The 11,717-nt window shown below is 47.5% G+C and overlaps 1 protein-coding gene across 3 annotated transcripts in view; it reads left to right on the top strand.

Moving 5' to 3' along the window:
• hivep2a (HIVEP zinc finger 2a) overlaps positions 1 to 11,717 on the top strand; it is a 91,350-nt gene that overhangs the window by 64,586 nt on the left and 15,047 nt on the right. For all 3 annotated transcript variants that reach the window (XM_063901879.1, XM_063901877.1, XM_063901878.1), the window contains 7 exons: positions 5,003 to 5,074; positions 5,195 to 6,526; positions 6,680 to 8,553; positions 8,768 to 9,028; positions 9,293 to 9,461; positions 9,579 to 9,666; positions 9,856 to 11,623. In XM_063901879.1, the coding sequence (XP_063757949.1) occupies positions 5,545 to 6,526; positions 6,680 to 8,553; positions 8,768 to 9,028; positions 9,293 to 9,461; positions 9,579 to 9,666; positions 9,856 to 11,623 (5,142 nt within the window). In that variant the 5' untranslated portion in view covers positions 5,003 to 5,074; positions 5,195 to 5,544. The remainder of the gene's footprint in view (positions 1 to 5,002; positions 5,075 to 5,194; positions 6,527 to 6,679; positions 8,554 to 8,767; positions 9,029 to 9,292; positions 9,462 to 9,578; positions 9,667 to 9,855; positions 11,624 to 11,717) is intronic.

Genomic DNA, 11,717 nt, shown 5'->3' with positions numbered 1-11,717 from the left:
GTGTGTGTGTGTGTGTGTGTGTGTGTGTGTGTGTGTGTGTGTGTGTGTGTGTGTGTGTGTGTGTGTGTGTGTGTGTAATCCATGCATTCATGTATTTGGTATATGATAGTGGTGGTACAGTAACCTGATCTGAGCTGGCATGACTTTCATCCTCATCGGCTACGTCCCATTTAAAAAACCCACAGCCCATAATGCGTCTCCTTAGTCCTCTCACTGAAGGGGTATTGTTAAGGGGTCTTTATTGTGTGCTTCTGTCCTTGTTTGTGTCCTTTTTTCGGGCTTTGTTTGCTCATTTCTTCACTGTTTGTGTACCCTAATTTGTAGTTCCCTTTCTGAAGCGTTGGTTCCTTCGTCTTGGCACCCTTTACCAATGTGTGATGTGTCCTTGTCTCCCTCCTTTGCATCCTTGCACTCTTTCAATGGTCTCTGTTAATAATCCTTGTCCTGTTTTAGTGTTTGTGTTGTTTCATCTCCTTGCCTCCTTCCTCCTTAACCTCATTCTTATCCTACTCCGTGTGTCCTTGTTGCCTGTATTTGTTTCCTAATAATCACTTACTTTGGGTTGTGTCCTTGTATCCTTCTTCCTTACCCTCTCACCCGAGTCCTCTGTCCTTTTTCTGTTGTGTCCTTGTTATTGTTTAAGGACTGGTAATATATAATGCTGCATGTGCAAAAAGGTGATGGACAGGGCAATAAACACACACACACACACACACACACACACACACACACACACACACACACACACACACACACACACACACACACACACACACACACACACACACACACACACACACACACACACACACACACACACAGTTACCTTCCTTCTGTTTTTGTGTCACAGGAATTCAAACCATTCCAGTTGGTATGTGGCACCCTGGCAGGCCAATTTAAGAATAACTAGCCACCACACACACACACACACACACACACACACACACACACACACACACACACACACACACACACACACACACACACACACACACACACACACACACACACACACACACACACACACACACACACACACACACGGCTCTGCCCTCGTCCGGGCCTTTCATTGAAAGTAAACGGGAGGCTTATCTACTGCATTTCTGAACAAGACACTGTAGGGGATGGATTGTGTGTGTGTGTGTGTGTGTGTGTGTGTGTCAAGTGAGAAACATGCATGACGAAGCTCAACTGAAACCACACACACACACACACACACACTGCTTCTGTTCCTACTGCATGGTTGATGCCCACACAGTACTCATACCTCCAGGGTTTGGGCATGCATTCGAGTGTTCTTGTTCATACCTGCATGCAGCCCAGTTATCTTAAATCCTTTGTGTATCGACATCTGCATTATCGAGCACAGGAGGGTCTAAGAACATTTGGGACAGACAAATGCGCTCTGAGATATGGCTCTGCAGGATTGTACGAGGTGCTTTGGAAAGGCCACCATGGGACAAACAAGACAGAATGGATTCTCACCAAACACCCGAAGCTTTAGAAAGAATTGATCTTTGTTGCTATCGGATCCAACAAGGTTCTCCTTCAGAGATTATTGCTGTGTTGGAAAGAAAGTAGGACTGGATGTCGAGTCTAAATGCATTTTTGGTGCAGAAATGAAACGTGATGGCGTTAGGAGTGTGTTTAAACTGTATTGGTAATGATATTCACCTGTTTTTGGATCTGATTGTCCATGATTTCAATGCATTTTTGACAGTATTTAATAACGGCAAAGTGCTGTGCCAGTTGCTTCTTTTGTTTTGTTCTTCAAGTTTGTTTTTCTCAAGGTAAAGTTGGTGTTTTACAGTACTAGACACCAGGCCTCTGATACACACAGATCAGGTTTTGCCTTCAAATTGCAACCATCGATAGCTTCAGCACGACTCTAGAGGCATGCATTGTTGTGAAACACCATTAAACCGCGCAGGAATCATATAAGAAATACAAACACGAGAATGATTATTTGTGCAGGAATGTACAAAGTAGTGTCAAGTGCGAGCATGTAGACATTTAGGATGTGTGTTAATGTCTGGCATAACATCAGATGTAGATCCGGATCCGTGTGCGTGATCCCCGGGCGTTGTTGAGTCTTTAAATTGCCTGTGAGTTGGAAAATAACCATGAACAAGTCAGCTGTTATTCAATGAATCCACGGAGGTGTTTGCGATTCACTTCAGATCCCCAAAACGGGTCAGTGTTTTTATGCAATCACACACCTGCCTGTGGGTGGGTAACTCAGGTCTCACTGTAGATCCCTCACCTACACATGGACACCAAAGAGAAAGGTCTGTTATTCTGAGAGAAAAGGATGCCGTGGGTATAAAGCACCGGAGAGATCTATTTCCATGTCTCTCAAAGCTGATCTGATCTCTGCTCCTTCGCGTTAGGTAACTCCGGTTATTTAAAGCATTCTGACAAATCACTTTGTGTGTTTCGGCACTATTTTTGCTTCAGAGTATAGCCTCTTAATGCAACTTGTTCTGACCTACCTACAACTCGGGTGTCTCGTCATGCCCTTTACCAGCCTACACACACACACTTCCCACGCTCATACACACACACACACACACACACACACACACACACACACACGGCAGTAGAGCTATGTCTCTCTCCTACGCACAGGAACTGGAGCAGGTTGTATGAATAAAGCTTTATGTAAGCCATTCACTACACACCCCCTCTGACTCTGCAGACTGCCATCATTCAGCACCTTCATTACAAAACCAGTCTACCTTACATAACGTTGAACTGGAGTCTAAATGAGTTATCTGCAGGCTTTAAGGTCAAGCCCTCTGCAAGGTTATCATAAGTGTGTGTCAGGAGGTCACAGAGCTGTTGAGGTGTGTGTGACAGTAACTGGAGTAGTCACAAAACAGTGTGTTGTTGAAATAACAAAGTTAGCCTTTCTTTGTCCTGCCAAGCTTTAATCGACTTGTATTTATATAGAAGTTTGGTGGTAGTCATCTTGGGTGTGTCAAAAACATATTTATGGTGGGAGAAGAAATGTATTTGGTCTAATTGGATGAATTATTGGTATTGGAAACACAAAGGCTGGATGTTTCCTGTTGCAGCCATTGTGAAATTGTTGAAATAGCTGCACTTAAATCTAAGAAAAGCCATATTAAATCAAACCCTATGTCCCATGGTTCTAGAGGAGGCAGCCCAAAAACATTCCTGCTAAATGTTATGAATACCAACAAAAGTTTGGGTGACCAATTACAGCAACCTGAGATCATGATGTTTTCTAAGGGTTAATGTCCCGGATGAGTCTTCCAATTCTTCCTGCTGGAGTCAGACGACAGGAAGCGTGACATGCATGCCCTATTCAAAGTAGAAGCATGATTTGAAGCAAAAAACTGACATTTTCTAAATTAAAAAAGATGTTTGTTGGTCATTTTTCCTCCCTGGTCTCACTTATCTGCTCCCATCTACTATACCTTTCCTGTGTCTCACACCTGACACGTGCTACAAGTGATGACACATAAGAAATGAAGCTACGACGCTTGTGTGATTCACCCTTTGGGGAATCGTACCAGACGCAATGTTGTCAGCATCAACTTTGACTCCAAGTCTACAGATTGTTGTCAGCTGACCCTCATACAAACCAATGAAATGAATCTGATGTTTCTTTCAGTCGTTCGTGTTTCCAAACACATTCTTGAACTGTTAACAGCATGGAAAACATAAAAATATGACCCAGGTCTGAGCTAATGTTCTGTGTGTGTGTGTGTGTGTGTGTGTGTGTGTGTGTGTGTGTGTGTGTGTGTGTGTGTGTGTGTGTGTGTGTGTGTGTGTGTGTGTGTGTGTGTGTGTGTGTGTGTGTGTGTGTGTGTGTGTGTGTGTGTGTGTGTGTGTGTGTGTGTGTGTATAGAGGGGGTGCAAGTGAAAAACACAAGGTAGCCCAAAGTTAACATTCCTACTTCTACGAATGCAGCTTGTTTTCCTCTATCGCTATTTATAGATCTCACGTTGGGCCCCTAGACGCACACGTCATGAGGCCTGCTTACCAGCACAGAGTCCGCACTGTGTGTGTGTGTGATGTGAATGTGTGTGTGTGTGTGATGTGAATGTGTGTCACAATCAGTGTGAAGTTTTTTTTTAAACCCTAAGATGAAGAAATACAAAGCAAAACGGCAACTTCAGTGTGTGTGTGTGTGTGTGTGTGTGTGTGTGTGTGTGTGTGTGTGTGTGTGTGTGTGTGTGTGTGTGTGTGTGTGTGCGCTCTGCGGCTTTGTGCTGTCAGGTGTTGGTGTGGTAGAGAAACGTTAAACAACGGAAGTTCTCACATCTCCCCTGTTTACTGCAGTGTTTGCAGTGCAGTTGCAATGCCTGCGAGTATTTAATCTGTGTGTGTGTGTGTGTGTGTGTGTGTGTGTGTGTGTGTGTGTGTGTGTGTGTGTGTGTGTGTGTGTGTGTGTGTGTGTGTGTGTGTGTGTGTGTGTGTGTGTGTGTGTGTGTGTGTGTGTGTTCTCTTGTTTGCTCTTTGAACAAGAACACACCAAGTTGGATCAAACTGTAACACCTAGAGAGGAAGGAAAGGTGCTAGCGCTGATGGCTGCTCTTCGACTTGGCCTTTTTGGACGCCCACACACATTATGACACACCGACGTCACTTCCACAAGCACTATTTATAAGCCTTTGTGTCTTTTTAGGAACAGCGTGGGTTTGCTTTGCAACGGTGACTCACTGAGTGGAAGGAGGCGGGAGGGAGGGAGGAGGGAGGAGGAAGGGGTGGAAAAGGCAGAAAGCACAGATGGATTCCTGTGAGAAGAAAGTAACTGAGCAATCAATGACATTTACATTCGCACATCAGGCACGACAACTTAATCACTACTCTCTGTACAACTAGGTTTGTTGTGTCGCATTGTGTTACGTCATATCGTACAAACCAAAACCAACTCATGGTCAGACGAGTTGTCAGGCTGTAACTTGTTTTGGATTGTATTTCTGGAACTTTTCTAAACTAATTGGCTTTCTCTCTTTTGTTTTGGTGCAGGTTTGATTGAGAAAACTGGATGACTTTCGAAGCTAAAGAAAGAGGATCAACAAGCACTTTCCCCTAAAGAAAGTTAGTATTCACCCTTTGATCAAATTCAGTGGGTTTAAACTTAGTCTGAATGGTTAATAAATACATAGTAATTTAAAATGCACTCCAGCAATGTTTGTATTCTTTGTGTGTCCTCTGCAGATCACTCAAGGATTCCTCTGTCTTTGGATGAACTGGACAGAAAAACAACGCACAGCGACATTAGTGTTTACAAAATGGCAAAAGGAGAGAGACGTTTCTGATGTTATCCTCTAAGGCTCCCCTTTTACTCCCACTCTCTGATTCCTGTTTCCAGCCTGGCTTTCCAGTCAGTCTATTTCTGCAATGGACGGGTACTTCCTGTTTCTGTGAACTTGTTGGCAGCCATCAAAGGTTCAGCTATCATGCCTGGTAGTTTTGGGACCTTGTAACCCTTGAAAAACCCACCCTCCCAACTCCCCCACCATCCCCTCCCTCCTTCCTCTTCTAACCCCCGGAAGAGCTTCACAAAAATGGAGGCTCGTGAATCAGGGCCGAGATGCTCAAATAAGGACCTAGTGAAGGAGAAGGCACCTCTTCAAAGAAAGTGGGCATCGGAGCCTTCTGCTAACACAAAACGAAGCACTTTTGCTGACCCAGACTCAAAACACCGTGAGAGTTTGCCGTGTGGTGCCGCGGTTGGATCAGCACCTCAGCAGAAGTACGCAATTACAGGGAATTCTGGGAAGCTGCTATCAGGACCTTCTGCAGTTGGGGCCATTGGAGGCCCACCATCTCAAGATTCCCAAGGGCCCTTTGCACAGGGGTTCCCAAGGGGATACTCCTACCAGCTTGGCCAGCCGTACCCTCAGCACCCCCAACCTGAGCGCTTCCTCTCAGGAGCCAAACCCCAGCCAGGTCTAGAGCCTCATGCCTGGCCTTTTGCTGGCCAGTTGCCCTCAGATGATCTGTACCCTGTAGGACACCCAGGACACACTCATCCTCATGGGGCTGGGGCAGGGAGGTTTCCCCGCCAGAAATCTCCCAGTTTACCCAGCTCTTTCGGACAGTATTCTCAGTCGGGCCCTGAGCCTGGAGAGGAGGGCTACAGCAAAAAAGAGCTGAAGCCGAAAAAGCCCGGAAAGTATATCTGTCACTACTGCGGACGAGCTTGCGCCAAACCCAGCGTCTTGAAGAAGCACATCCGTTCACATACTGGAGAGAGGCCGTATCCATGTGTACCATGTGGCTTTTCCTTCAAAACCAAGAGCAACCTTTACAAGCATCGCAAGTCCCATGCTCATGCCATCAAGGCTGGACTCGTACCATTTTCAGAACTAGCTGTGGCTCGCAGTGGGGACATGGACCAGGCCTCTCCAGGCGGGGATGCTGAGGTCCACTCAGATGGAGAGCAGAGTACTGACACCGATGAGGAAGGTGTGGATGGCTCCACCATGCTGACGGACAAAGACAGCCCCATCCCGCACATCCCCTTTGGTGCTGACAAGAATACAGGTAACCTTAAAAGTTCTCCGGACTCATCACAGTGTTGTCTGTAGATTCTGAGGTTTTTAATGCATAATGTTTTGATCGGTATGGACCTTTTTTTGTCAATTCTAATCTGTTTACTCTTCTCTGTTCCATGCTCCACTCTTTCTCATTGTGTAGGTGGTGTGGAGCCGGCATATGCAGACTCAGCTGAAGAGCTACTTGTGGGATCTATGAAAGTGCCTATCCTTATTGTACCCAAGATTGGGGGAGTCCCCTCCACAGGAATGGAGTGCCCTCCCTTTCAGGACATAAAGGCGTCACACCACATGATGGCATCACATGGTGGCACAAGAGCGCATTCACTGGATGACTCCCCTTCCATCAAACAACGTTTAGCCCTGAGGATAAATGAGAAAAAAGGTCAGGACTCGGACTCTGCCATGTCCCAGTCCTTGAACCTCCTCAGTCCTCACAGCAAGGGCAGCACAGACTCTGGATACTTTTCCCGCTCTGAGAGTGCAGAGCAGCAGATCAGCCCTCCAAATAATAATGTCAAGACGTACGAAGAGATTATGTTTGGTCGGACTTGGTACGGCCGACCCGACTCCAGATCCAGACAGTCTATTGCAGTTGGCATGGCAGGGGCAGACCCCAGCAGCCTAACGAGCTTAAAGCAATCAGGTGCTATTCTGGAGATGGGGAAGATAGCTGAGGATCATATCTGTTTCAGGGGAGATGTAGGAGTCTCAGGAGATCCTAAGCAGTATCCAACAGGACCCTGTCAAAGCAGTACAGGCCTTCTCGAGCCTCCATCAGATTCTGGACAACTTATTAGGAGTAACTCCATGCCAACTTCCTCCCCCTCTAACCTAAGTGTGCCCCCATCAATTCGAGGCAGCCACTCATTTGATGAGATGATGGCGCCGGATGATGTGTTTTACCCACCAGGGCGCAGACTCACAAGACAGGCTGCATTTGAACACTCAGCCAATGAAGCCCATGTAGGGGAGGCTGAGGGCTTTGGACACATGCCCAAGAATATAGCTTCATCCTTGGGTATGAAGCTTGTTGAGCGCAACCCAGGAATCCCTGAGCACATTTCCTACAGCCCATATGGTACTAAAATTAGCATGTCAGAAATAGCCACAAGAAAAAGGAGGAAAGAGAAGAGTGTTGGTGATGAAGAGGACAGCCCCGGGCACTGCGACAGTAGCTGTAGTGGTTCAGTGGAGATGATAGGGGACTTCGAGTTTAAACAGGGTAGTTTTGATGGGTCGAGGGGCACTCCAACAGGAAAGGGCTCTCTTCACAGCGCTCACAGCCAGTCTGACAGCTTTGACACCTGTACCAGCATGTGTTCTGAGGACATTGCATTATTTCCTGACTCTGAGGGCAGGAAGGCAGCTGTGAATGTCATATCAGTCATCCAGCACACCAACTCCCTCAGTCAGCCAAATTCCTTTGAGAAGTCAGAGTCCTTTGAGCATCCAGGATATCATCCTTCAGAGAAAGCTCTATCTAGCCAGTACTCTGAACAATCTGACACCGACATCTTTGAGGATGCTCTGAGTCCTGAATCCGCCTTACCACCTAGGGCAGAGAGTACAGAGCAGCAGCTGCAGAGTGACAGCGACCTCGCCTCCCTTTCATCCTCGTCAGCTGCACCATCCCCTGGCCAGCCTTATCAAGTCCCGCCCAAGCTAGTCCGACAACCCAACATCCAAGTTCCTGAGATCAGGGTTACGGAGGACAAAGATACAGAATTTCCAATGGCGAAGGAACCGGAGAAGCAGCCGCAGCATGTGGAGGAGTTCCAGCTGCCACAGAGGAGTGATACACTCGCTCAGATGCCATCGGAAAAGCTACCACCCAAGAAGAAGAGGTTGCGCCTGGCGGATATGGAGCACTCGTCAGGGGAATCCAGCTTCGAGTCAACGTGCACAAGCCTTTCTCGCAGCCCCAGTCAGGAGAGCAACCTTTCCCACTCCTCTTCCTTCTCCATGTCCTTTGACAGAGAGGAAGGCCTCAAGTCTGCCTCACCCACCAAACAGGTACCTCATTCAACAAAATTACATTACATTGTATTTAACTTAGAATAAGAGCAATAAACCTTAGGATCTCAACTTGTTTTCGATGAGATGTCCCCGGGACCATTATGTGCCAGTCCAATATTATTACTTTCTCTGTTGTCATGCATCACCTATGAGAGGCAGCATCTTCCAAAAAAGACCAAATTGACCAATTGTCTTTTCGATTCTGATCCAGGATGATTCTTCGACTGCTGGCAGTGGACCAAAGCAGTCGGAGTTCCTGACGGTACCTGGCAGCGGTCATTCCAGCCACCACCAGCAGAGGGAGATGAGGAGATCTTCATCAGAGCAGGCACCGTGCACACTGCCCACAGAGTTTCCTGAGATGCGCAGCAAATCATTTGACTACGGAAGCTTGTCCTCCTCCAGACAGGGAGAGATATACTCGAGTGCCTCTGCAATGAAGGAACGCCGGCGAGGATTACTTGTCCGACAGGTAGCATTACTATTGTAAATCCTAAGGTTAGGGTTAGGGTTTGTAAGTTTGCTATTAAGAGAAAACTTCCTGTGTTGATTTATAACAGCTTGACTTAGAGGGTAAAGGAAAATGGGTTTTAGTAAGGTCCAAGGCACCAAAATTAACATTTTCTTGGCAATTCCACCAACTTCCTCCAATTCTTGTATACTGTTCTTGTACCTGTATCACATCATTCAATTCCATAATGACTGACCAATTTCCCTGTTTCTATTCATTTGACAGGCTTCACTGAGTGTTTATCCAGAGGCAGTCGTCCAGGAACCACTGGGTGCTGAGATGTCGATCAAACAGGAGGTCCTGGAACATGGGGCATGGCCCGGCCAAACAGGATCCCCCCACATCAGCAGCGATATAGCCGGCAGAACAAAGAGAGTTGGCAGTAGCACTGGTGGTAAGCCTAGCAAGACACAATAAACTGCCATCTAGTCTGTAGTCATCACATTACTGACTGAGACATAGACTACATTCCACAGGAGTGTGGGTTTTGATAGATATGTTTTATACACAGGTATGGGATCTCACCAACACCAACATCAGCACCTCCTCCAGCAGAGTATCAGCGAGGACAGCCTGCAGGATGAACCTCTCTATGCCAGGTGATTATGGTTCAGCTACTAAACCCTACAATAACTGATAGTGCTTTTAGTAGTTGTAAAGTGAAATGCAAATTCAAGAAAAATCATTCATAATTGTATTCAACGGTATTCAACATTTGCAATTGCCCACGTTTTTATTGTACTTGATTTGAAGGAACATTAGAGTATTCAATCTTTTCTCCATTACAGGTCCCATCAGCATCGCCTGCAGGCCCAGGGCTCGTCATCTGAGGGAGAATATCAAGGTCATGAGGTCATGAATAAGGAAGTAATGCAGCAGTACACGAGTGGTCCTCCATATCTTTCCTACCAGCAACCAGGGATGTTCTGGGGTCAGGAGGCCAGTCAGGCATCCAGACAGCAGCTGACCCTCCAGGCCCAGCAGCAACTCCAAAAACTCCACATCAGATCACCAGGCTCCGTGTCTGGACACCCACTGCACAAACAACAGCCACTCCACTGCCTGCAGCAAATCCACGATCAGCTTCCACATGATGGAAAATCAGAAAGCCCAAGTTCTCAGATGTATGCTGCCTCTTTATCATCTCGCACCTCTCCCCTGTCCCAACAGAACTTTGCTTCTGTTTCCTCAAATCATTCACTACCTAGTACCACTACCACCTCCATGCTTCTGCAACAAGTCCAACCTGTCTTTGCTACCCAAAACCTGGGCTCCCAGGCTGCTCTACCTGGTATGGTGGTTCCTGTGCGGATCCAAACCCATGTGCCATCTTATGGTAGTGTTATGTACACCAGTGTTAGCCAGCTGATGGCTACCCATGGAAGTGGGGCACAAGGGGTTGGCTCAGCCAGGCCTGGCGGTGCTGACAACAACAACATGTCTCAGCAAAGTGTCAGCAAACCACCTGGAGGAATTGGAGGAGGCATAAGTGGGGCAGGTTTCAACTTATCACACTTCCTCGGACAGACTGATGGTTCAACGCTGCGGTACCCTCCCTGGAAGGCTCCAGATTCACTACCAGAGCAACGCTTAAACACGGGGATCCCATTGTCACTAACATCAGGCACCATATCCACCACAGATGCCTCAGGATCTGGCATCGGAGGCAGCAAGCGCATGCTTTCCCCCACCAGCTCTCTGGAGCTCTTCATCGAGACTAAGCAGCAGAAAAGAGTGAAGGAGGAGAGGATGTATGGACAGATAGTCAAGGAAATGAGTGCAGTAGAGCTGAGTGGAAGTGAAAGCGGTGGCAAGCCGGAGAAGGGCAGATGTCAGCGAGTCCGTCTGAAGAGCGAGGGATCCATGGATGATTCTGAAAGGATGTCCTCTTCTCCTCCACTAAGTGACTTCTCCGTTGCCACCAAGATTTCTATTCCTGTCAGATCCTCCGCCCCCCACCTGCCTGATGTTCCCCGGGCCGAGAGCTTCACTCCTCCTCTTCAGATTGTCACAGATCGTTCACCTGCTTCAGGTGGACGGGACTCCCCGGAGGAGCTCGATGTGGACGATTCAATCCCAGAGTCCAGCTCCAGCCCCCAGTCCATGGTGTCGTCCAACGATGCCGAGGACACTGACAACACCGATCAGCCCAGACCCGGTAAAGTCCCTGTCAACATGCTAGTTCAGCTAGCTGCCAACCAAAGCGCAGGATTATCTGGAGCGATGGGCCAAGCGTTGCTTCTAAACGACGTGGCTGACCTCCAGCAGTTTTTCCAGTTCCCAAGCCTGCGCACTACGAGCAGAGTCAGCTGGTGTTTCCTGAACTACACCAAACCCAACAGCTCCCAAACTACCTTGCACAGCTCCGTCTACAACTCGTGGTGCGTGAGCTCATACAACCCCAATCCTCTGAACCTCAGCACCAAAGCTGCCTTGGCCCAGCTGAGGTCCAAACAGAGGAGGAACACTGATTGGATTTACTCAACAGCAGCCATGTCGCCTCCCAGCTCTGGAAAGCTGGTGTCATCTGTGGCCTGGAAGCTGAGGTTTGATCAGGTATGCGAACCAGAATCAAATCAGAAACTAATGTATAGCTTAGGTACGTTTACACATATAAGGAATTTGCTGAGGTCAAACATATAACGATATA

This window comes from Eleginops maclovinus, chromosome 15 (genome assembly GCF_036324505.1).
Source record: "Eleginops maclovinus isolate JMC-PN-2008 ecotype Puerto Natales chromosome 15, JC_Emac_rtc_rv5, whole genome shotgun sequence".
NCBI lineage: Eukaryota > Metazoa > Chordata > Actinopteri > Perciformes > Eleginopidae > Eleginops > Eleginops maclovinus.
This window is presented reverse-complemented; position numbering and strand designations above follow the sequence as displayed.